Here is a 25,270-nt window from a genome sequence, read left to right as displayed (position 1 = left end):
CCTCCCTTCCTGCCCCATGCCAGGGGTTACTACTTAATTTTCTACTTTGGAGAGGTCTATAAGGCCCCTGTGTAGTGCAAACAGTTAATATACTAGGCTATTAACCAAAAGGTTGACAGTACGAGTCCACCCAGAGGTGCCTCGGAAGAAAGGTCTGGCAATCTATTTCCCAAAAAATCAGCCACTGAAAACCCTACAGAGTAATTCTACTCTGCCACACATGGAGTTGCCATGAGTCAGAGTCAACTTGACAGCAACTGGGTTTCGGATGGGCAGCTTCCCAAGATGGTAGAAAGGGGGACTCGGAGAGCTGTTTTCCACCAAATTCGGAAGTATTTCAAAGTTTGAACAGCTAGGTTGGCCACACCCTGTGATTTCTGTGCCACCCTCCTGATGGATAAAAAGGGCAGGGGACCCAACTCCTGACTGCAGGAGCGTGAGGCTTCCCCATGGCAGGCTCTGGCTCCCACGTTCCCAGCAGCGATGGGATTACTTGGGTTTTATGAAAAAAAAAAAAAAAAAAATTTTTTTTTTTTTAATGTGACTTTTCCAGGTGGTACCTTCTGCAATATATCTGAATGGTTGGCATATAACTGAAACACTTGTTTGTGCAAGCTTTTTTCATTCAGACACTTGAATGTGGGACAGTTTGTGTTTCTGTCTTGCCAAGTGAAAGCTCTATTTCCAAAGAGTCACATAAACCCAGTTTAAATAGAGCTGATATAACCAGACGCACCCAGATACAACCGGGCCAGTGCAGGGAATGCTGAGGGTATTTTTGTTTAAGTCTCAAAAAGGTACTGGATAAAACACAAGGCACATTGTTTTCAAATGTCAGAGTATTTGTTTGCTCCCAAGGAATAAATAGCCTCTGCTCCTCATAACTGATTGAGCTAAATCCCTCTTTTGATTATCAGATCAGATCCAGGACCCAGAATCTCCAGGAAGAGGTGGGCTGATTTGGGATGGGGCTGGGGGCTGGACAGAGGCTCCACTATCATCACTAAGCTCAGGATAATTTTGTTAATAAGAAAATTACACTTTCACACTATGCTATTTCAAAAAAATTGAAAATAAGCTCGGTGCTAGAGAAGCATTTTTATTTTCTTATTAGAAGAGTCTGGGAAAAGGCTGTAGAAAAACTTGATTATGTATGTATTTTTAAAAGCCCAATCTATTCAATATTTGTGGAATAAATAAAAAGCAAGGCAATAAATATCAAGTGAGGATCTTTAAGTAGAAATTTTAAGAAGCCTATTTTAATAATTCTAAGGTCAAGGAAGAGGAGCCCTGGTGGCGTAGTGGTTAAGAGCTAGGCTGCTAACCAAAAGGTCAGCAGTTTGAATCCACCAGCCGCTCCTTGGAAACCCTATGGGGCAGTTCTACTCTGTCCTATAGTGTCACTATGAGTCAGAATTGACTTGATGGTAATGGGTTTGGTTTTCTTTTTAAGGTTAAGCGATCTTAGAAATCTTTTTATTAGTCTGGCAGTTGTTTAAATATACACTCAGTCAATCCCCTGTATCAATCAGAAAAAATCTGCTTCCGCATCAGATTAGTTTTTGTACCAGCATTCACCTTCTGGGACCCGCTACTCTCGCCTATGGCTGTGATTGTGACCTCAATGTTAAGTACCAAACTCACACGATGAATATGAATGCCTAACAACAACAAGGACGTCTAAGGTGGTACTGTGCCTCTAATTTGATCAGTGTTGGGGGACAGCTAAATGCATATTAGCCACTCGCTTTGGATACGGGCAAAGTCTGAAACTTGGGAGTAATTAATGGCAACTGAAAAGGAAAGTCAAGAGAATTCCGTACGTGGGTTTTGAGCAGTTCTTCTAGAGTGCACTCTCCAACTTTCTGCTCTCTGTTTCTCCCTCTTTCATTTATCACCAACGCTCACAAGGAGATGGGGTAAAAGACCCATTCGCAGCTGGGGTAAAAGAAGTGTACTCACAATTGAAAAGAAAGTAAAACAAGCCATGTTTATTTTTTGCCCCCTTCAATTCTACTTTGGACAAAATTTGAATCGCCTGTAAACTTAACGTACACATCTCTAGCCAGCATTACGGAGCACTGGGAAGAGAGCTGACAGGTGATGTATGCATGTATGTATGATGTATGTATGACAGGATGGGATGTATAAGGCACAATGAGGTCTTACCTCTTTTGTTGTCCCACGCGTAGAGTTCCTTTATCCCCAGCTCATTCAGGGACTTGGAAAGTTCCAGCTCCTCCCCAGCAATGTTGTCCCGGAGGAGTACAACATGCTCTGGGCTGACTTCACATTTTGCGCAAATGACTGGGAGAATATTCTGGAGAGGGACCTCAGGGCTCACACGCACAACAGCTTTTTGTGTTCGCAGGTAATTCACTACCAAACACACAGATTTCTGGAAGAGCACAACAAACAAAAAGAATTCTGTAAGTACACCTTCCCACAAGGGCTTCAGCTTCTGTTTTCATATGAGGATTGAATGTGACTAGATTTTGTGTAGCTGGAATCTTTCTTCCACAAGTCCAGTGAGTCAGGGGGCATAATAAATAGTGAAAATCAAATGCCTGGAATAATAGACGTACCTCGGAATCTCCCCTATTAATGAGCAAACTGATAACAACACAGGAAACCTGACATCATTGAAGGGCTCTAAAATTTAAGACCAGCACACACATCATCTTTCAAGGATTCTGATCAGATGTGAACCAAAGTACTATGTACATTTTCTAAAGGGAAATAGTTTAGAAGCATTAGGAATAATTTTTAAACTTATTTTGTATTGCAATAAATATATATGTAACACGTAGTTTTCCTTTTCAATGTTCTTCACGTGTGCAATTCAGTGACATTATCTATGTTTCTCATGCTGTTCAACCACTACCATTACCCATTACCAAATTTTCCCAACAAACTTAGCAGGTGTTCAGTGTCTCCTAAGCAGCAAAACCTACTTTTTCCCCTCCCTCCCACTTACCGCCAGTTACCACTAATAAACTTTGATATCTACTGTTACACCTGCCCATCCCAGATATTTCATGTAAGTGGAATCATATATTTGTCCCTTTGTGACTGACTTATTTCACTCAGTATAATGTTTTCAAGGTTCATCCATGCTGGAGCATGTATCAGGACTTCATTTCTCTTTATGGCTGATATGTATATAACATTTTTATTTATCCATTTGTCTGTTGGTGGAACACCAGGCCGTCTCCACCTTTTGGCTATTGTGTATAGTGCTGTAATGAACACTGCTGTACAATTATTGTTTTCCGTCCTTGCTTTCAATATTTTTGGGTATATGCTTAGGAGTGGAATTGCTAGATCATATGGTAATTTTATGTTTAACTTTCTGAGGAACCACCAAACTGTTTTTCACAGTGACTGTACCATTTTACCATACCACCAGAAATCTTACCAATACCTGTTGTTTTCTGTTTTGTTTTTTTTTTAAAAAATCATAGCTATTTTAGTGGGTGTGAAATGATATCTCATTACAGTTTTGATTTGCATCTCCTTGATAGCTAATGACCTTGACTTCTTTTCACGTGCTTGCTAGCCATCTGTATTAAGGAAAACCTTTACCAAACGAGAACTCATCAAATGTTTGTTTGAGAAGCCAAAATATCAAGATAAATATATGAATATCTATATTTATATAGTATGTATTTATGTGTGTGTACAAACCCATATTTAAATATACATAACACACACATCTTAAGCTTTAAAAAAAAAAAGATTTTATTTTTAAAACACTAAACCCACTGTCGTCCAGGCGATTTCGATTCATAGCAACCCTATAGGACAAAGTAGAGCAGCCCCATGGGGTTTCCAAGGAGCAGATGGTAGATTCAAACTACCAACCTTTTGGTTAGCAGCCATGGCTATTAACCAGGCCTCCTTAAAACACTAGGCATATAATAATCAAGAAGAAAAACAATTTGACTAGAGTTGAATCTAGGTGAGTACAGACAAAGTGGCCTATCAAAACTATGTAATAGGCCAAAGCTTCATTCAGTCCACCATTATTCTTCATTCATGATCACCCACACCGTGCTGAGATCCTGGAGAGGTGCACACAGCAAATATGTACTGAGTCAGGCTCCCTTCCATTCTGAGCACCGGGCTTGCTTGCAGTGATGAGGAACTTTAAGAGGCAGGACAGAGCCCACCAGTCTTTTCCCCTGCTTCTCACACAGGACTCATACACCCGCCCTGGCTTCACTACACCTGGGCTTTGTGCCTGGGAACCAGAGGAGTAAGAGAAGCCACAGGATAGAAACATTTTCTCTTCTTTGAACTTAAATTTTACTTGAAGAATTAGGGAAAAACTCCTCCTGACAGAACAGAAGGGCACCAAATACAATCTGTTAGCCACAAAACCCAATATTACTCCAAAGCCTAGAACATTCACAGGAGATAGACAGTTGGCCATACTGTCATTTTTAAAAGCAAGAAAATTTAGCAAATCTTCTGAGAATGTGAAAGAATGAGAAATACTACTACTTTTAAATGGAGTTAAGGAGCCATGTAAAGCCTACTTACAGTCCAATAATCAGCTGGAGTTAATTCCAACTGATAAACAAAACCCTGCAATTAACCTGCATGTATGTTAAGATATTCTTCAACTGCAATCAGCAAATATTTTAGACATAAGATTTTAATAAGGAAAAATCAGTTCTCTTCTTGTTTTGCTTTCCTCTCACTGGGAAGACGGTCTAACCCTCTATATATCCAACTGGTTCCTATGACATAAAGACCTTTAGAACTGCACTGTCTAATAGGGTAGGCACTGGCTACTTGTGGTTATTAAAATTTAAATTAATTGAAGACTCAGTTTCTCCATAGCACCACCCACATTTCAAGTGCTCAACAGCTACTTGTGGCCAGTGGCTACTGTATTGGACAACGCAGAACAATAGGACAGTTCTGTCATCAAAGAAAGTTCTAAGGAACAACTCTGCTCCAGACTAGTTCTCTCCTATAATAACTAAAGAAGCAATGCTACAACAGTAAACACCCGCCACCCATAATAAACTCAACGCAGTGCCTAACTCTGCCTGGCATAGAAGTAGAAACCTCAAGCACAGGCATCTGCAGGTAGTACTTAGATGTTAAGAACTCCACCGCCCCCTACTCCGCATTCCCAGCACTCTCAGCTACTGGTACCCATGTATGTCCTTTGATAATAAGGGTTCCCCACCCTACTGACCTCAGGCACCTTAGATGCCCCAGGCTTGGCCTTGTCTTCAGGAACTTTTTCTTTCAGAAATACGGTGTGCACATTTAGGGTCCCAACCAATGTACTTGGCTTAAAACTCAAAGGCTGTTGGGTTTCCAAAGACCGAATCTCAAGGGCATGGTGGGATGGATTCAGGTGATACTGAAGGCAAAGTTCAACCAGAAGGTCCATCATTGCATGGCTGAAAAAAAAAAAAAGAAAGAAACCACAGTTATTGGGAACAACTATACTCTTGTTTCCACCTAGGTAAGAGTAGAGAAAATCAATGAATGAACGCGTGAATGAATGAGTAAACAGGTTGTGCTTATGAAGACAACGGCAGCTTATCAATTCCTCTGGCATGAATTGTACAGCAACATTTTAACATTTTTCAATACTAATAAACAACACTACTGAAGGAGCAATCTGTATATCAAAAGCGTAATAGGTGGGAAAATAGTTACATTTCTAGTTAAATCCATGAGCATGTTGAATTTCACCTTCTAAGGTCAGTTAACACAAATTATTTTACTCATTGGCTCAAGACACTAAATTTTCAGTTATTCACTTATACTCCGCAATTTTTAAGTTGAAAAATTTGATAACTTTCCTTTTAGCTAAAAAAGTATGCCATTTCCCACCCCACCCCCAGACAAAATACCTAAAGCAATTCTCTTTTCTGAATATCAAAAACATTCATAATGTTTTGCATCTCTGGCTTTTACTGTGGTTAAGAGAGGGGAATAATCATTCGCGCTATCCCAAAAAGCAGAAATTTTCATTTACATCTTTGTGGTTTATATTTCCCTGGCAGAATGTTTTTGTATTTACAGCTGACCTCTCTTTTCCTACAAATTTCCTGGGGAGAAGTTAATGAAAGCTTCTCAGAAAGCGTAAGTCCTTTCCTCTGATTTATTCCTCATTAAGTCACTCGCATGACAATTATGTCAGGTCATCATTATGTTTCCCAGGTATCACCTGTCTGTCTGAAGATCTGTAGATCACAGCATGGCCATAAACCCATAGGTGCTTGCGGGTGCCCACTCGTTCTCTCATTGCCAGCCCTGAGCACCTATGTGTTGCCAACAGTCCTTACACTGAATGGTAAAGCCACAACGTAAAGCGTGAACCCTGAAAGAATCCCCGAACTGTCCTAGTTCTCTTGTTGCTACAAGTACCAATCCACCACCGCCTGTCAGTCTGTTGTACTGTAGTGGCTTGCATGTTTCTATGATGCTGGAAGCAGTATTCCAAATACCAGGAGGGACCCAAAGCTTCCACACTAAAGGCAGACTAGGAAGAAAACCCTGGTGATCTCCAAAAATTAGGCAGTGAAAACTTATGGATCACAACACAATATTGACCACTATAGTGCTGAGAGATGAGCCCCCTAGGTTGGAAGGCACTCGAAATACACAGTGGCCACAACAACGGACTCAAGCATACCAGCGACCACGAGGATGGCGCGGGCCCAGGCATCATTTTGTTCCGTTGTACACACAGTCACTATGACTAGGAGCAGCCTTCACGGCAACTAACAACAAAGAGCATCAGTACTGCTCTGATTGTTACTAAACGATGTCTCAAAGCTCACCTGCACAACAACATTTACTCCCATCAGAAAGTAAGTAGTAACATCGCGTTTCCTAGCCAGGGCAGGCACTCGGCCGTGGGGTCTGACACAAGCGCCCAGGCCTGCTCTTTGGAACTCTGAGTGAGTTGTTTGGTGGGGCCGGGGCAGCTCTGACGCTCGTAAGTACCGCACATGGGCGCGCTGGTTAATAATTGCTGTGGACTCTTATTCTTTCAGCTCCTGAATTAAAATCATCTTTATATCAATAATGAGCTTAATGAAACAAAACAGGAGTGACATTACCAGGCACTTGGATCTTCTACTGAAAAGCCTCAACATAGAAAAGAGACTTTATTATAGATGCTAAAACAACAACATGTCATTTGTTGCCATTTCCTGTGCATCTGTGACAGGGTGGGAGCCACTATACATTTCACCTGGCATCATTTTCTTTGACCTGCAGAAGTCTGAGGATGGGGATTGCTACCCCAGGTAAGTATGAACAGGTGCAGCTGAGATTCAAACCCTTGCTTGACACTGCTCTTTCCCTTCCCTGACCCCACTCAAAGTCTATCCTCACTACGTCAATGAATAAAACTGTCTCTTCGAACAAATACTTGAATGATTTTTCAAACTTAAACCACAAAGAACATAAAAGCTACTGATGGTACCTTCTGCTTTTTTAGTCCCATAATTGACAACGTGTTTGAAACATGTAAATACAGGAGGTGTGTTCTTTCAGAAGAGCCTAGGGCAGCTTTGGGCTGGATGAACTTGCCTCATTACCGAAAGCAAATCCATCTCGCCTTAACCGAAGCCAGCGCTTATAGTTTAATACATTAGCAGAGAAGTGATTTCTTCTTTATCTCCTTTCTGAATAAATAACTGTGTCCCCAAATTTCTACCCATGCGTCATGTGGATCACCTCCAAAATAGGTGATCAATAACAATGCTGGCTCTCGCTCCTCCTTGACCCTAAGGTGGGATACAATCTATTCAGAGAGCACTTCTGAGAGTTCAAGCTGCAGTTAGATTTTTAACAGTAGAGGGTAGAAGCAACTTATCACCAGCATGTTTATGGGTAAAAGGAGGGAAATCGTTCCCAAGCAGGTCTACCTCCTTAAGTTTATTATGAAGTGGGGAAGGGTGGGGCTACACACACACACACACACACACACACACACACAGAGCAATAACATGATGGTAAAGCTCAATCATCACAGACATGAGTTATCACAACTCATCACAACCTGGATAACAAATTGGACAGTATCCATTTCTGGTCTTTTTTTTTTTTTTTTTTTTATAACAGGTGCTTTGGACATAAGCATTTCTATGTGAAAAGTAAGGATGTCTTGGTATAATATGAGCTCAAGCTTTGATAACTGTTTTGTTCTTTCAGGCCATCTCTACCTGTGAGTTTCAAATGGACACAGCATTCTAACGATGAGCTGACTTGGGGTGCCTTTAGTAAGCCAGAGATGCAAAACCTCGAACCTATCATGTCGTGGTTGCAAAAGGATGAACTCATCTTGTAAAGGTTCCCACAGAGTTTTCACTTCATGGGACACTTCTCCAGGCTCATTTTAAATAGCATTTGATGTATGACTTTTCAGAAGCATGACCTTTGTAAACTGAGATGCACCTGGCCGCTGTGATAATATGGTTTTTCTGCAACTTTCTACCACACCCTTTAACCTGCTCTTGGGCTGGCATTTTAAAACTCTGAACAGTAAGCCAGTTCTTTCAAGACTCTGATGCTACTGGAGAAATTCACTCAGAAAGCAGAGGAAAACCTCAGTACAACGACGGGACCCCAACAATGGGCTCTAGTCCCCAGTGAGTTTTCGTTACAGGTTCACCAGATCCCAACTTGTCTCCCACTGCCTGAGATCAAAGGAGTAATGACTTCTCTAATGTGTTCATGCATATCCTTCCACAGGATCTTAGTAGGTCACTGTGCCACTGGGCCACAAGAAGAACTTTCCAACTGGGCCGACGAAGAAGGCTGGAACAGGGCTGGCAGCGGCTGCTTGGCCCTGCCATGACGGACTGAATCCCACACAGTCACCTCCGGAGCCTGGACCCCTCCTCGTCTCCCACCTACCTCCTGACCTACAGCTTTGCAGATGCCTGACCCTTTTACTGGGGACTCGGTGTTCTCCCACAGCAGCAGAGTGGTTAGTGAGAGGACTGGAGTCCTGTATCACCACTCACAGCTTTTCTGACCTGTGCCACTGGTGAAACCTCTCCTGCCTCAATTCCTTCACCTGTGAGGGCACAACGATAGTACCACCTCACAGAGCTATTAGAGTATTACGTGAATTTGCATTTGTAAGGCACTCAGCAAAGCGCCACATATGCGGTAACTGCTATGTAAGTGTTGGCTAAATAAATTAATTTGCTCCTATCTTTTCTATTTTGAATTCTACATATGAGGACGCTAATGCCCTGGCTAGGGTCAGCAGATCACCTGTATGTATTTGGCTGGATGCTATCTTGCCCTCAGTAGATATCAAGATATTAGACTCATTTTAAGTAACATTCTCGAGGCAATGCAGAATAAAATTTCCCCGATCTTACAAAGGACAAAATTAAGGCAATTAGACACTCTAAGAATGTCAAAGGAATTGGCTAGACTCTCAGTGCTATACAGCCAAAGCCCATCCCCTGGGCCCAAGTGATTATTTCATAATTCCATGCCAGTATCTTTCCAGGGACCTCAAGGAAATCAGTCTCTCTTTCGCTCCAAGAGTGTCTCTGTGTGTGTATTTATACATACATACATATTGTTGTTGCTGTTAGGTGCTGTCGAGTTTATTTTCAACTCATAGTGACCCCATGTGACAGCAGAACTGCCTCATAGGTTTTTTAGGCTGTAATCTTTATGGGAGCAGATTGCCAGGTCTTTTCTCCTGTGGAGACATTGGATGGGTTCGAACCACCAACATTTAGGTTATGCATACATTCATACACATACACATACATATGTATATATATTTTTTCCAGATTATATCCTAGGTTCGATGGAAGAGTTAAAGATGGGAATAAAGGCCACTAATTACCCAAAACCAAGTGAACAGGGATGGAGGGTATGAGAGCAGATCTTTGGATTTTTTTCTCCCTTTGTTCCTCAATATTCTTTTCTTTCCTTTTAAGTTTTCTGTCTCTCTATTCCCCCAAATTTCTTAAGCACTCATTATGTAGAGGTTAAATGTATTTTTTGGCTTTTGTTGTGGTCTTTTTTTTTTTTTCATTTATATCATTTATTACTATTTTATTGTTATTCCTTCACAAATGTATTGTTTTTGTTTCTTTTTCCATTTTCATTAAAGAGAATTTTTTTAATTTATTGTGCTGAAAGTGAAAGTTTACAAATCAAGTCAGCTTCTCATACAAAAACTTATACACCTTGCTATGTACCCTAGCTGCTCTGCCTTTAATGTGACAGCACACTCCTCATTTCTACCCTGTATTCCCCATGTCCATTCAACCAGCTCCTGTTGTGGTCTCTATCTTTAAATTTAAAAAGTGAGTAGAATTTTTACACTTTTTCTTAAAAAAAAAAAAAAAAAAAACTTTCCAAATGTGAAAAATAATTTTGCATGAGTCAGAAGCTTCAACGAGAAAAAATGGTCTTTTTTCAAACATAGTTGCTTTTCAAAGTCCTAGCAGAGAGCAAAACAGAAAAATGGGTGCCCTGTCCACCGCAGCCTCTCTCCCAATGCTGGAGGGCACTCCAGGGACCCGGCAATACAGCACAGGCAGGTAGGTGATCACACCACCGGGACATGAGAAGACACAGAGGCAAAGTCATATTTCCATCAAACTGTAGCCAATTAGTGAACTGGCCTTCTCTAACGGAGAGGATGCACCACCTTCCTGTCGGTGTGTCATCGTCTGGTGGCTTGCATGTTGCTGTAATGTCAGAAGCTATGCCAGTGGGGTCACCCATGTCAGACAGGTTTCAATGGAACTTCAAGACTAGATAGATTAGGAAGAAAGGCCTAGTGATCTACTTCCAAAAATTAGCCAATGAAAACCTTATGGGTCACAGAATACTGTCCAAGACCAACTTGCTTACTTTGTACATGTCACCTGAAGGGACTGATGGTGAGAGAAGAACATCACGCTTGTAAAGTGGATGGCCAGCAAAGACGAGGAAAATGCCAATAAGAGATTGACCCAATAGGTGCAACAATGGACTCAAACACACCAACAATCATGAAGATGGCGTAGGACTAGCCAACATTTAGTTCTGTAATACGTAAGGTCTCCATGAGTCAAAGCTGACTCGATGGCAAGTAACAGCAATTGAGGGGTATTCCTATCTAAATCAGAAAGACTGATCCCACCCAGACCCTCTTACTCCATTCAGTGTGGAAACAGCTTGACAGATACTCTTCCTCTCTAACCGTAAGGCTGCAAAAGGATCCTTCTTAAGCTGCTTAAATGAATCATTCCAACAATACCCCATTTGGACCATCATGACATGAGACTCTGAGCTAATTCTTGGGACGGTGGGCTCATCTACGTACACTTAACATCCAGCAAAGCAAGTGCCGTGCACTATAGCAGGGGTTCTCAAAGTTTAACACATAATCGGAAATCTTAAAAAACAAACAAAAAAACAAAACACAATTGCCATCGACTCCATTCTGACTCATAGCGACCCTATAGTGACCCTACAGGACAGAGTAGACCTGCCCCATACGGTTTCCAAGGAGCGTCTGGTGGATTTGAATTGCTGACCTCTTGGTTAGCAGCCATAGCTCTTAACAACTGCATCACCAGGGTTTCCTCTGAAACCTTAGGGCTTGGTAAAACACAGATGGCTGGGCTGCAGCCCACAGAGTTTCTGATGCAGTAAGTCTGGGCCTGACCTAAAAGTGTCCATTTCTAGTAAGTTCCTGAATGATGCTGATGCTGCTGGTATGAGAGCCACCCTTTGAAAATCACTGTATTCTAAGTACTCAAGTAATGTCCATTTAGTACATATGTGACTGAATAAATGGGTCACTTAGTGACAATTTTATAAATTACTTTAAGGTAGCTACTTCCTGGTGCAATGTTAAACCTAATCTCTTTACTCTGTCAAATCCTAAGCTGGTCTTACGTGGCCTAGTTTCTTGTGCAGGACCAGGTCTAGCATGTGGCCCTAAGCCCTGGGTGAGGCAACTTATGGTATAACAGAGGCGGCACCCAGTCCTGGAAGAACGTCCAGTTTGACAGCATAGTATGGCATCAAAGAGGCATGGCAAGAGGCAAGCAGGTCCTCCACATGGTGGGCCAACACAGAAAACACGCAGGCAGACCATGAAAAAGGACAATGGAGAAAGGCAGGTGACCTGAAGAAGCCCGTGCTGGGGAAGTCTGTCAGCCATATTCGAGGCTGGGGACACCCGCAAGAATCCAATGTTATAGAAGTCTGGTGTACTAGGCCCGTTAGTTAACTGAGGCAGGAGGGCACAAGGCAGCAGACAAATAGTCAGGGGTGCCTGTATCTCAGGTACAAGTCAGAAGTCTCGATATCAGAATGGAACCAAAATTAATGACAGAAGAACAATCAGATGACAGTGTCAGATCCCAGAGAGTTGGCCAGACACTAACAAAATCCAAATACCTTCTGGGGCTAGGAAGCTGCCACAAGTGTGTGCTGGGTCTGAATGGAGGTGGGGATTGTTGCTGGTGGAGGGGGCATGCCTCCTTTATGGGCACACAAGTTCGCAAAGTGTTTAAAAGACAAAGCTATTTGGAGCTCCCTGATGTGGAGAGAGCAGATGTGCAGAAACTGAACCCTGGAGAGCCTGACACTTGTCCTACCCAGAACTGACAGCATGAGGTGTGTTACCCGGGAGGCTTCACGTGGACAGCTGAGCTCATACGAGGGATGCATTCTGGTTAAGACTGGGAATTAAAGGCACCCTTTTTTTGACGGTAGGAACTTGTGCTCTTTTTTAACTTTAACCTCATCATCTTTGACAAAACCTTGGAAGTCATCTTATTTCAGAAACTGGTGCCTCCCATGCCCAGATTATAAGAAGTTAGGTCTTTTCACAAGCTTCTCAATCGGCAGCTGAGAGTCAACAGTACCTGTGGGGGCTCTGGAACACAGCCCAGTGATCTTTGAAGTCACTGGTTGGTGTTTATCTTAAAAATGCATGTGAATTTCACATTCTACTTTTAATATTTTTCCTATCTTTGAGGAAAACGAATGCTCCAGTGCTCCATACTTCTCTTGGGACTGTTCTAATGCTGGGATGTTCCCTTGCATCCTGGTGGTAGGTGGACTCTTGTTTGGGACCTGTGGGTCTACAGGGTGGCCTACAAGACTCTTCAGGACAGGGTCACCCCAAGTATCCAGGCCCACTGCCCCTTCTCAATGTTGGTTCAAGTAATATTGACCTACATACTTCTTGCACTAACTGGTCGTTTTGCAAATACTATGTATTTCCCTCTGCTTGCTAGGATGTCCTCTTCCCAGTGCCTTGCAAAAGTCAGTAATTAAATACACAGTTTGCTTAATGAACGAATAAACGATTTCACATTTTTTTAATCTATCAAAATCGTACAAAATGAAACTTCATCTCTGTATGACTGGCATAACAACAATATCAGAAAGAATAAATAAATAAATAAATAACAGCACTTTCTGTACCCTGTTGCTTCTAAGCCAAACAAACAAACCCTTAATGATGCAGAAACATTTTAGGGAAGTAGTTATTAGAAAGAGTTCTTGGGTGATACAGTTAATGCACTCAGTTGCTAACCAAATGGTTGGTAGCTCAAGTCCAATCAGAAAGAAATGCCTGGGGATCTACTTTTGAAAAATCAGCCATTGAAAACTCTGTGGAGCACATTTCTACCCTGACACACATGGGGTAGCCGTGAGGCAGAGTCAACTTGACAGTAACTGGTATTGGTAGTCACTTAAAAAAATTGCTGCTGTCAATTCCAACTCATAGTGATCCTATAGGACAGAGTAGAACTGCTCCACAGGGTTTCCAAGGAGCAGCTAGTGGATCCGAACTGCTGACCTTTTGGTTAGCAGCCAAGCTCCTAACCACTGCACCACCAGGGCTCCATAGCGACCCCATCCCAAACTAAAAACCAAACCTGTTGCAGTCAAGCCAATTCCAACTCATAGCGACCCTGCCCCATACGATTTCCAAGGCTGTAAATCTTTATGGAAGCAGACTGCCACATCTTTCTCTGTGGAGGGGCTGGTGGGTTCAAACCGTCAATCTTTCAGTTAGCAGCGAAGTGCTTAACCACTGCACCACCAGGGTTCCTTTTGGTGGCCACTAGAAATCGTGAGTTAGAACCAGGATGATGAACTGCATTACACGAGCTGGTAACAAAGCCTGTTTGAGGAGGTTCACCACTAGCAAACACTACCAATATGGGCTTCGTGTCCCATGAATTTACTCTATGTAGGAGAGTTATTTTCTTCAAAAGAAAATTTAAACACGACAAAACAAACCTGTTAGCCCTGTTATTTAGAGAATGGTCTTCTTCTGGCAGAGTCCCCAGTACATGGCATCAAAACTGCCATTTCTAACTTCATGTCCCTAACTCACTTTCTCCCCTCTCTGGCCACTGGAGGGCTAGAGCGAAGCCAGCTTTCTCAGCCCCTGGAGCTGTGAGCTCACCACGCAGATCAAACTCAAGACCGCAGGCCCTCATAAACTTTGAGCAGACCATACACCTGTCCCCTTGACAACTTGAGACCCAGTGGGGTCCCCAAGCCACCTCAAAGGCTTCACCAACACCTTGGTGGAAGAGGTCCAATAAAGAACCAACCAGAGCTGATGGTCCCTCCCTTCCCCTTCATCTTAGAGAGGGCAAGCCCTCTCCACAAGGAACATGGAGCCCCCCACCTGACCCTATGATCCTTCCCTTCTCCTTCATCTTAGAAAGGGTGAGCTCTCTCCACAGGCAATGTGGGCCCCTACACCTGCCCCTATGACAGTTCTTGTTGTTTTCAGGGACTGAGGCCTAAATTTCCCTGCATGGCTATAAACTATTGTCTGTCGCAAAATGGGTGTGACAACCCTCAGTGTCAGGATCACAAGACTGGGTACTGAGGGAGATTTCCTGTTTGTAAAGGAAATGTTCGGCTCTTTCCTGCCCTGAGCCCTGGATATATGTGAGCCGAATTGGACGTGACTAATTCATCACAGCAAAATGACACGCCCCCAAAACTCTAAATGCCTGACACACTTTTATGAAGCTCCCTTTTGGCTGAGGGCGTTGTCTCTTCAAAGATCTTCTCTGTGCTTTTGCCCCAATTAAAGAGATTGGATTAGTGGCCTCCTTCCAGCCATCTGCGGTGTTGGTAATACTGTTCCTAAAAGTATGCCTGGGCATTTTCCTCCAGAACACCCCAGGACACTTGGTCCCATGGCTACACCTCTGTAAGAACAGACTTGGATTTATATTTATGCTTCTAAATCCAAGAGAAGCTAAAACAAACAAACAAACAAAGAACCCTCATGTGATTCCCAGAATAGGTTTCTCAGAATCCAATTACTAGTGGGTTTTCTTTATGAGAATCTTTCATGTCAGGAAATAACATGGTTAAGAGGCTGAACATAAATTATAAATGACTGGCTTATCCTATGAAAAGGTGTGTGTGCCCTTTGCTAAACCCACAATTTAATAGCAGAAGAGAGACCACATTGGCAAAAAAAAAAAAAGATCTATTTTAAGTAAGCTTCAGGAATTTAGCTTCAGCCTAGTCTTGTATTATTAAGGAGTATGATATGTAAAACCAATTCCCTGAGCAATAAGCTGCTGTGTAAGCAATATTTATCAAACCAACCTCCACTTAAGGAGCTAACGGGCTGCTCTCATGCAATCTTACAAAAAATCTTGCAGGAGGGATTATCCTTCACTACTTTTTTTACTTAGAAAAAGTATTGTAATACTAAGGTTACACCTAGTCTTAGTGACCATACTGCAAAACTGCACAGTGGCGGCTTCTCTTTTATCAGGGAAAGAAAAGAAAGTAAAAATACAATGAGAAGCATTTCAACATTTTCATTTTAATACGAAAATTTTTAAATATTTTTCAGATAGGTTTTCTATTTACCTTCACATTGTTTGTAAAACTGGATGCATGCTGTACTCGAGTCTGTAAGAGGTGACCCGCAATGCCATTTCCTGATAAAATATGTAAATAGAAATTGGGCCTCAGAGGTGTGGTTCTTTACCAACATTCCGATCCCTTCCGGAGTGGGCCATTAAGTGGGAGAAATGAAAACCAGCCCCTCCTGGCCAGCCACTCATGCGGTATTCAACGTTGGAGCTCTCTCTCCCTGCCAGGGTGTTGCACACATGGTTGTTCTTCAGCTCACAGTGTTTTTATGAGTAGGGAGAATTTTTATAGATTTTCTTTTCTTTTTGAATCCAATGCTCCCTGTGTTACTACTAAAACAATACCCAACTTTTAGTAGGTAAATGAAAAGAAAAATTAGTAATCTTGTTATGATGAAAAAAAAAAAAGAGTTGAAATAAAAATAATTGAGCTAGAAAACTGATTTAAAAGTCAACAGTTGTTTTATTTTAAAACTGCTACATAGGGTAAGATACAATTACGATCAGAATCATATTCACTGTAGTTGTCAGAGTTGTTCCCTGGGATTTAAGATACTGGGGGCAGATCCTGGGGGCAGGGGTGGGGAGGGAGGGTTAACCTGTTCCTTGTTCATTTCCATTTCTGCCACAGAGCCTGGGGACTGCTCAGCAACACGTACGTGGCAGCTACTATCGTTAGCATTAGTAGCATTGATTATAATACCAGGGTTATAATTTTTTAAATATTCTAATAATTTGACTGGTAATTCTATACCTGGGAATCTATTCTGAGGAAGTATTTTCATATCTGGGGAAAAAAAGAAAAGCTTTAGGTACAAAGTACTGTTTATGGCAGCAAAAAAATTGAAAATGACCTAAATGCTCCAAAATATCAGAATGGTAAATGAACCATAATACACTCACTGACAAAACTGTATGCATATTAAGGTAACTGTTGAAACTATAATCATGTGACATACTTTTTAAGTTATAAAGTTAAAAGGGAAACAGGTACCTACAAGGGCCACTACTCTGTGAAACAGAAACAGAGCCCTAATGAGCTGGGGAGCTCTAATTTCAGAAGAATGTCAGGCAAGATAACGTAAAAAAACATTTCCACCACAACAGAACACCTAAAAATGTTAGGGAAAAAAAAAAACAAACTTTTTTTTAAAAATTAAATGTATGATTAAGCCAAAAAGAAAGTTGGAGAGATCCCCATAGAACAAAACTATGAAAGGAGGAGGGAATGGGGAGGCAAGCAATCCCTGAAGCACGCTGCTGCCTGGGCCTCTGTTGCCTAGAACTTAGATTTTAACAGCATCACAGGAGTTAAGAGACAACATCTCAGGCTGTGCAACGAGGGAGTTGGATCCCCACCTAAAACTGGGGTGACCAACACTAAGCTCTTAGTGAAAGAGTAAACTAATGAGAGGAAAACACTTGGTCAGTGGCCAGTGATGGAAGTTAAAAGTGGGGGCAAACAAGTGCTCCTGTGAACTGGATCATGGGTGCATACTACCAGTGTTACCAGAAATCTCCAAGAGGAGAATCAAGCTTACTGCAGTCCCAGGTTAGCGGTGTCCCAGGAAACTGGTAGAGTCAAAGATAAATACTCTCCAGATAAAAGCATCTTCAACTCAGGCCCAAAAGGTGGCCCTCAGATAAGAATTCCCACATATATGTGATTATTATTTTAAAAAATTAAAAAAAACCTGCCAAAGGAACACGGCACCATGAGTGAAAATCAACAGAGAAAAGAACAAAAAAAATCTATTTTTTTCTAATATTGAAATTATCAGATACAGAATATAAAATATTATTTAAAACATAAAATATATATATATTATTTAAAAATGGAATTGATAGAAAAGGATATCAAAAATAGCCAGAAAGATTTAAAAAATAACCAAACAGAATTATCAGATAAGACGATTTTAATTTTTGAAATAAAAATTAAATGGGAGGTCAAGTAGCAGGTAAAATAAATATGAAGAGCTAGCAAACTGAAAGATCTGAAGAAAATATCCAGAGGTCATCATAGAATGACTGAAAGATGGAACATACAGAATCTGAAGGTAAGAGACAACAGGGCAAGAAATTTCCGGAAAGCGACAGAGTAGAGGAGGAGCAATACTAACAGTGATTAAATAACAGTAAAAGTGATTTAAGAATTTCCTGCAACTGATAAAATAAATAAGCATCCATATTTGGAAAACACAATGGATTCCAAGTAGGTGAAGTAAAAATAAATCTATACTCAGGTATATTATAGTGACAGTGTAGAACATCAAGGATAAAACCAGGCAGAGAAAAAAGAAAACAGATTACCGACAAAGAAATGATAATTAGGCTGTCAGCAGACTTTTCAATAATTGTACGGAAACCAGAAGACAGCAGAACTATATCTTTAAAGTGTAATAAAATAGAATTTTTAACCTAAAATTGTAAAAATAGCAAACTACTTTGCTATTTTACTGAGGAAAAATTGAAGGCAATTTCAAACAATCAAAACTGAGCATTAATCACTGACAGACCCTCATTAAAGGAACTTCTGAAGTATGTATTTCAGAAAGAAGATAAACAATTCCAAAAGAAAGATCTGAGGTGCAAGAAGGAATACAGAGCAAAGAAAATTGTAAATGTGTAGGATAATCTTTTTTAAAAAAAGGTTGGCTATACAAAACAAAAATGATGTCTGATTTGGGGGATTATAAAAGGTAAGTATGTCTCTCATTTTAAATCAGAAGAAATGACTGAATGGAATTAAAATATTATAAGAATCTTATATTGTTTGGGAGCACAGTAGTCAAATCATGTATTCCAAGTATAATTTCCAGAATAGTCAGTAAAAGAATAGAAACAAAGGTAAAAAAACTCAATTAAAAAAAAAAAGCAAAAGAGGATAAAAATGTAGGAAGGCAAACAATAAGAAAGTATATAGCTTTTCCCAAATTATTTTAAGAATTAAAAAAAAAAGTTAATCACATTCAACCAATTTTATGAGGCTTCAACAACCTTGACACCACAACCAGACAAGACAAAATAAGAAAGGAATGTTGTACTAGGTCTCACAGATGCACATGGATACAAAAATTATAAAACAAAAGATTAGAAAACTAAAAAAAAATAATATAGAATAAAAAGGTAATATATAACAAGCAAGTTGAGTTTATCCCAGTAACACAAGGTTGGTTTACCAATAAAAACCATTACTGTATTTCACCAAATTAACAGACTGAAGAAACTTCTGCTTGAAAATATGACCTTTGGTTCACTTTTCAGCTCTCTTCTAACAACACGATAAACTATGTTGCCAGGCAACATTGCTTATGGTAAAAATGGACCCTAACTGGTAAACTGCATCTGGACTGTGAGAACTGATGTCACTTCCATAGCTTTGGGTTCCCTACCTGCTATGACTCTTTAACTGGTATACCTTTTGCAGAAATCCTGGCAAGTATGCCTATGGCAGTGCTTCAAGAAACACTGGCTCCTGTAGGTTATGAGGCTTCCAGCCAGGGCACCTCCCACTTGAATACAGATCTCATATTCTTACACCAGAGCCCTGCCTCTGTTAGAACTGCTGCAAGGATGATTCCCATTGAAGAGGAATGTCAGATGCTGCCCTGATGGCACCACTCTGGAAAACAGTTTGGCATCCCCTCGTAGAGTGGACCACTGCCCATCTGTCAGTTTGTCATATTATGGTGGCTTGCATGTTGCTGTGATGCCATAAGCTATGCCTCTTCAAAAAATTTTTTAAATACCAGAAGGGTCACCCATGGTGGACAGGTTTCAGCAGAGCTTCCAGGCTAAGACAGACTAGGAAGAAAGGCCTGGCAATCTACTTGCAAAAATTAGCCGATGAAAACTTTATGGATCACAACAGAACACTGTCCAATTCACTTCCTTTGGGCATGCCATCAGGAGAAATCAATCACTAGAAAAGGAAATCAAGTTTGGTGAAATAGAGGGCAAAAAGGGGCATGGGAGACCCTTGATGAGATGGACTGGCATAAAAGGCACAACAATGGACTTAAAAAATTCTAGTGATTGTGAGAATGGTGCAGGACTGTGCAATGTTTCATTCTGTCGTACGTAGGGTCTCCATGAGTCAGAGTTGATTCAAAGGCAGCTAACAATAGTATAGTTGAAGAGGTGTGTATCCCAGCACTCAACAGTTCCAGCCCTAGCTATATACCTAGACCTGGAGCAACGTTCTTCAAGTTTTTGTTCACGTATCCTACAAAGTAATTTTTAAAAAATATGTAGCACTTTGCCCTCTAAGCTGTTATCCAGAATTTTTCATTGTAAAGTTTAAATATTCAAAAGATATGATTTCAAGTATAATCTAAATACTGATATTGTAAAATAAAACTTTCATAGCACCCCTCTAAATGTATTCATCACAATAAAAACATCCAGAGTGATGGATATCCACCATTATCCATTTCAAATACATATGAGCCAACTCCTTTTTAAGAATTAAAAATTTCATATCATTTATTGTTTTCTCTGCTTTCCTAGAAGTAGTATTTCCATTCACTTCCCTATCAGAATTACACAAATATATTTTTATGCTTGACCGGTTTTATAATTGATCACATTATCATACTCCTCTACAGCAAAAATAGGTGCAAACATTTAATTTTTTATTTCCTATGACTGCCAAAAATTTTTTATTACAGACTGAGTTATTAGGAACAACAATAATAGTAGTATGAAATTAATCAAACAACATAATGTGATACATTTTGATAAACATTAAACATAAAATTAGAAATTCTCTTGGCAGTAGAGCTCTTAATACTATGATTGAAGGAGGCTCTGACAATATTTCAAACTGTCCCTTTTGTGAGTAAAGCAGGAAAAGGAGGTGGCCCATGACACTTGACCACAGGCCCACCGGCCTACTCAGAGGCTTGGGAAAGATACATGTGGGAACTCAGGATCTGGAAATTGATCCCCTTAAATCTGTCAAGAGGTTCCAAGGTGGTGCAAACGGTTTGTGCTCAACTGCTAACCAAAAGGTTGGCGGTTCAAACCTTGCCTGCAGTATCATGGAAGAAAAGGCCTGGCGATCTGCTTCCATTAAGAACCACCCAAAACTATTGCCCTGAGATAATCTTTAAATCCTACGCCAAAAATATCTTGAAACTAAACAATAGTTTGGCTTAAACTAGTAAAGAACGCCTGCCTTGAGCACTGTTCTCTTTTAAGAACTATCTATATGGGATCACACTGACAACAGAAACACGAAAGATTAAATAGGAAACCTAGGGGGGCAGTGAGTTTATGTTAATGGTGGGGAAGCAACTCAGAAAAAGAGGGTGAAAATGGTTGTACAACTCAAAGAATGTAATCAGTGTCACTGAATTTTACATGTAGAAATTGTCTAATTGGTGTATGTTCTGCTGTGTATATTCTCAACAACAACAACAACAAATAAAACAAAAAAATACCATGGAGCAGTTCTGCTCTGTATACATGGGGTTGCCATGAATTGGAATTACCTTGACAACAACTAACAATAACAGTGTGTGCTGGGGGGCTGGGGCCTGGGAGGTAGGGCAAGGAGAACAGGGACAGAATTTCTCCTAAGTTTCCCTAAACCCAACATAGGCACAGAGGATAGCACAGAGGATGGAAAAAAAAAAAAAACATTGCTATTCCGACCCATAGTGACCCTAGAGGACAGGGTAGAACTGCCCCACAGGGACTGTACCATTTTGGTGTTCATATACTCTTCTAAGGGTTGGATTAAAAGCTTAATAATTGCTTCCTGGAAAAATTCATTTGCATTCAAAATTCTGGTTACAGTTGCAGGGACTTCGCAGACCTCTTGAATCAAGTTTAAGAACCCCAGGTTAGGAATAATAGTACCTAGCATAGGCACTGGGTTTCTGGGGTTTAGCATTATATATGTTCGGTGTGAATCAGCTATTAATGCTAAGTAGTTTATTCAATTTTTTAGTTATCACTTAATAATTATTTAATATTAATATTAAAAAATAAAACCCATTGCTGTTGAGTCAATTTTGGCACATGGTGACCCAAGTGCAATAATTATTAAAATGTAATAATTTGATGTTTAATATTAACATTAAACATTTAATATTAAAGTTTGATATGGATCTTAAACATTAATGTTCAGATATTATAGATTGTATTTTAATAGTTATTAATTTAAATATTAAATCAAATATGGATAATTGTTAAATAATAATATAATATTTAAATAAGATTTAATTAATTAATGTGGTGATTTATTTGATTCAACAAACCTAATCAACTTTGAAATCACATAGCTAATGGGAAGTGGATCTGGGACTGAAATCCAGGCAGTGTGGTTCCAGGGCCCATACTCTTACCAGCTACACTCTCAGGCTGTCTCAAAGTTTTCTGGGCAATTTTATGCCCCAGAAGTATACGAAGTAACTTTGACAGAGCCTGGAGGCCAGCCATCCACATCTTGGCAAGAACCCCAGCATCCCTGCAGGTTTCAGGCATGAAAAATAACTGTGGAAGATTTTGAAATGGGCAAAAGAGATTATTGGGTACCATTCTGATGGAATTCTGGAGCCTCTGGGAATTGTATTGGTCTTGTGTCTGATGAAATGCAATTAATTATTGCTTGACTTGTAAATTCATTTCAGCATTCCTCAACGGACTATAAAAATGTATTTATTTTGAGTTCTCTTTTGAACCTTTTGTAATATCTTACTGGTTTCCTCATTAATGAGTTAAATAAAACCAATCAGATACACAAGACCAAATTGGCAGCTCCTGTCTGGAGGCAGGATGAGAAGGTAGGAAGGGACAGGAACTGGTTGAATGGAAACAAAAAACCCAGGGTGGAAAGAGGAAGTGTGTTGTCACATTACAGGGATTGCAACTAATGTCACATAACAATATGTGTATAAATTTTTGTATGAGAAATTAACTTGAGTTGTAAACTTTCACCTGAAGCACAATTTAAAAACAAAACTATGGCATGTTTATTTTTTAAATTATAGCCAAGAAAGCTCTATGGAACAGTTCTACTCTGTAATACATGGGGTCATTACAAGTCAGAATCGACTCGATGGCAACTAACAACTTCCACTCAAGGTGATCCCATGTGTCCAGAATAGAACTATGCTCCACAGAATTTTTAATGGCTGATTTTTCAGAAGTAGGTCACTAGGCCTTTCTTCCAGGGCATCTCTGGGTAGATTCGAACCTCCAACCTTTTGGCTGGCCACCGACCACATTAACAGTATGCAGCACCCAAGGTTTCAAGCCATCTACGACCTCTTGGAAAGTCTTCTTACATCTTTAAGGTACACACACTCCAGTGTGAAAAACACCGCCCTAGAGAAATTATTGCATGTCTTCCAAAAGGCATGGACAAGAACCATCACAGCATCATTAATTTAGGGGAACTAAAAACCAGAAACCACACCAACAGCCACTACTGTATCAAAGGAGAATTCATGTACAAAGCATGGTGTATCCACACAATGTGATACCAGGCAGAACAACTGATACATCAGTGAACACTGACACATTTCACAAACAAAATACCAAGACTGAAAAAAAGCAAGTTTCAGAAGAATCACATAGACAGACCATTTCAATAGATTTCAAATTCCTGCAACAAATCATTTAGGGATACACACATATGTGGCAAAAAGTATATAGAAAAGTAGGGCAATTAGAAACACAAAATTCTGGGGATAGACAGATTGGGGTATGACCAGGGAGGGGAATCTAAAGTGGGATTATTGTTCAGTTCCTTAAACTGAATGGTGGGCACAAAACCCATTGCCAATGAATCGATTCTGGCTTATAGCAACCCTACAGGGCAGAGAAGAACTCCCTCAAAAGTTTCCAAGGAGTGGCTGGTGGATTTTGAACTACTGACCTTTTGGTTAGCAGCCATCGCACCTAACCACTGTGCCACCAGGGCTCCATGAATAGGCACAGGGTGTATTTAAAATTCCTTTTTTATTTATATTATACATGCATATACACACATATAAAAAATATATACATACATAAATTCTTTTGTGTGCATTAATATTTCACATTTTAAAGGAAGAACATAAAGGTGACTGATCTCCTAAAGACAGTTTGTGATGAACTTTTTCTTTTATTTTTCTGCATTTTGGCAAAACGTCTCTTAAGAATAAGTACTACTGTACTGCATAATAATGACCTCCAGTGAAAAATATTATGCATGCTCTCCAGCCCAAAGTCAAATATAAATCTACTATTCCATGGCCCGAGAGCACAAATGATTAGAATTTAGCCAATTTTCTTTATCCAAACAATTTGCTTTAAGTTTTAGAGATATTTTTTCCCATTCAACAAATTTTATAAAATGCATCATCTACTCTATCACTGATTTCACTTAGCATATGTTCCTGTCAACCATTGTCCACAGGGATAGATACATGCGTAATTATTTCCTAACTCCTGGCTCTATTACCTCAAGACATATGCCATACTCAGAAAAGAACTAGGTGGTCTTCTACAACCAAACCAAGAAATTAGGCCTACACAATGACGAACCAGAATGAATGGCTGTGTTTTCTTCTTCCTGTGGATTTTGTAATCTGTATAAACCAACCAGTCACCACATGTGCTTTATTCATTTGTCCACTTTCTATCCATGCCATACATACTATCCTTAAACACAGAATCCTGAATGTATGCCCAGCTAAAATATCTTCCTGCATTACTTTTGCAGCTAGGAGTGGCTAAAGAAGTAAAGGTAGAAGTTGTAGGTGGGGTTTTAGGATGCACTTTAAATACAAAATTAGCTAACACTGTTCCTTTCTGCCTTTCCCTCCTTCCCCCAGATTCCTGCTTGGAGCCTCAGTGGCCATCTTGGATCACTGGGTGATATTAAGGATAGAACTCAATGCTGAGGATGATGAAACAGAAATCAAAGAGGTGTGGATTCCTGCCAACTTTGATAGGATGGACCACCAACCTCTAGATTTATTTTATGTGAGTCTTTGTTACTAGCAGTTGAACACAATTCCTAAGAGAAAACTCTTTTTTTATTTTCTACAACACCTTACCCCTTCAAAACTAGAGATCACGTATACACCTTTAGGTAGATGTACACAGAGACTACAACTACATTCTCCTGGCGAACTCATAGTTAAATCATGGACTGGATGTTATTTCTTAATCTAAACTTGAATTGTTTTTATTTGAAAGACTTGATTTTCAGTTGTATTTATATGCTCTACAGGTCAAGAAAGCCACAGTCAAGAAATCGAATGATGTTTTACACTGGGCAAATCGAATGCAAAAGACCTCTTTGAAGTGTTGAAAGCAAAGATGTCACTTTGAAGACTAAGGTGTCAAAGACTCAAGCCATGGTGTTTTCAATCACCTCA

The 25,270-nt window shown here is 40.2% G+C and overlaps 1 protein-coding gene across 3 annotated transcripts in view; it reads right to left on the bottom strand.

Annotated features, from left to right (window-relative positions):
• Positions 1–25,270, bottom strand: part of COBL (cordon-bleu WH2 repeat protein) — a 370,310-nt gene that overhangs the window by 226,994 nt on the left and 118,046 nt on the right. For all 3 annotated transcript variants that reach the window (XM_064290208.1, XM_023544235.2, XM_023544236.2), the window contains exons 3-4: positions 5,213–5,423; positions 2,170–2,398 (exon numbers count right to left, since the gene is read on the bottom strand). In XM_064290208.1, the coding sequence (XP_064146278.1) occupies positions 2,170–2,398; positions 5,213–5,423 (440 nt within the window). The remainder of the gene's footprint in view (positions 1–2,169; positions 2,399–5,212; positions 5,424–25,270) is intronic.

This window comes from Loxodonta africana, chromosome 8 (assembly GCF_030014295.1).
Source record: "Loxodonta africana isolate mLoxAfr1 chromosome 8, mLoxAfr1.hap2, whole genome shotgun sequence".
In the NCBI taxonomy this organism is placed as follows: domain Eukaryota; kingdom Metazoa; phylum Chordata; class Mammalia; order Proboscidea; family Elephantidae; genus Loxodonta; species Loxodonta africana.
Note: the sequence above shows the minus strand (reverse complement) of the source record. Positions and strands in the feature narration are given on the sequence as shown.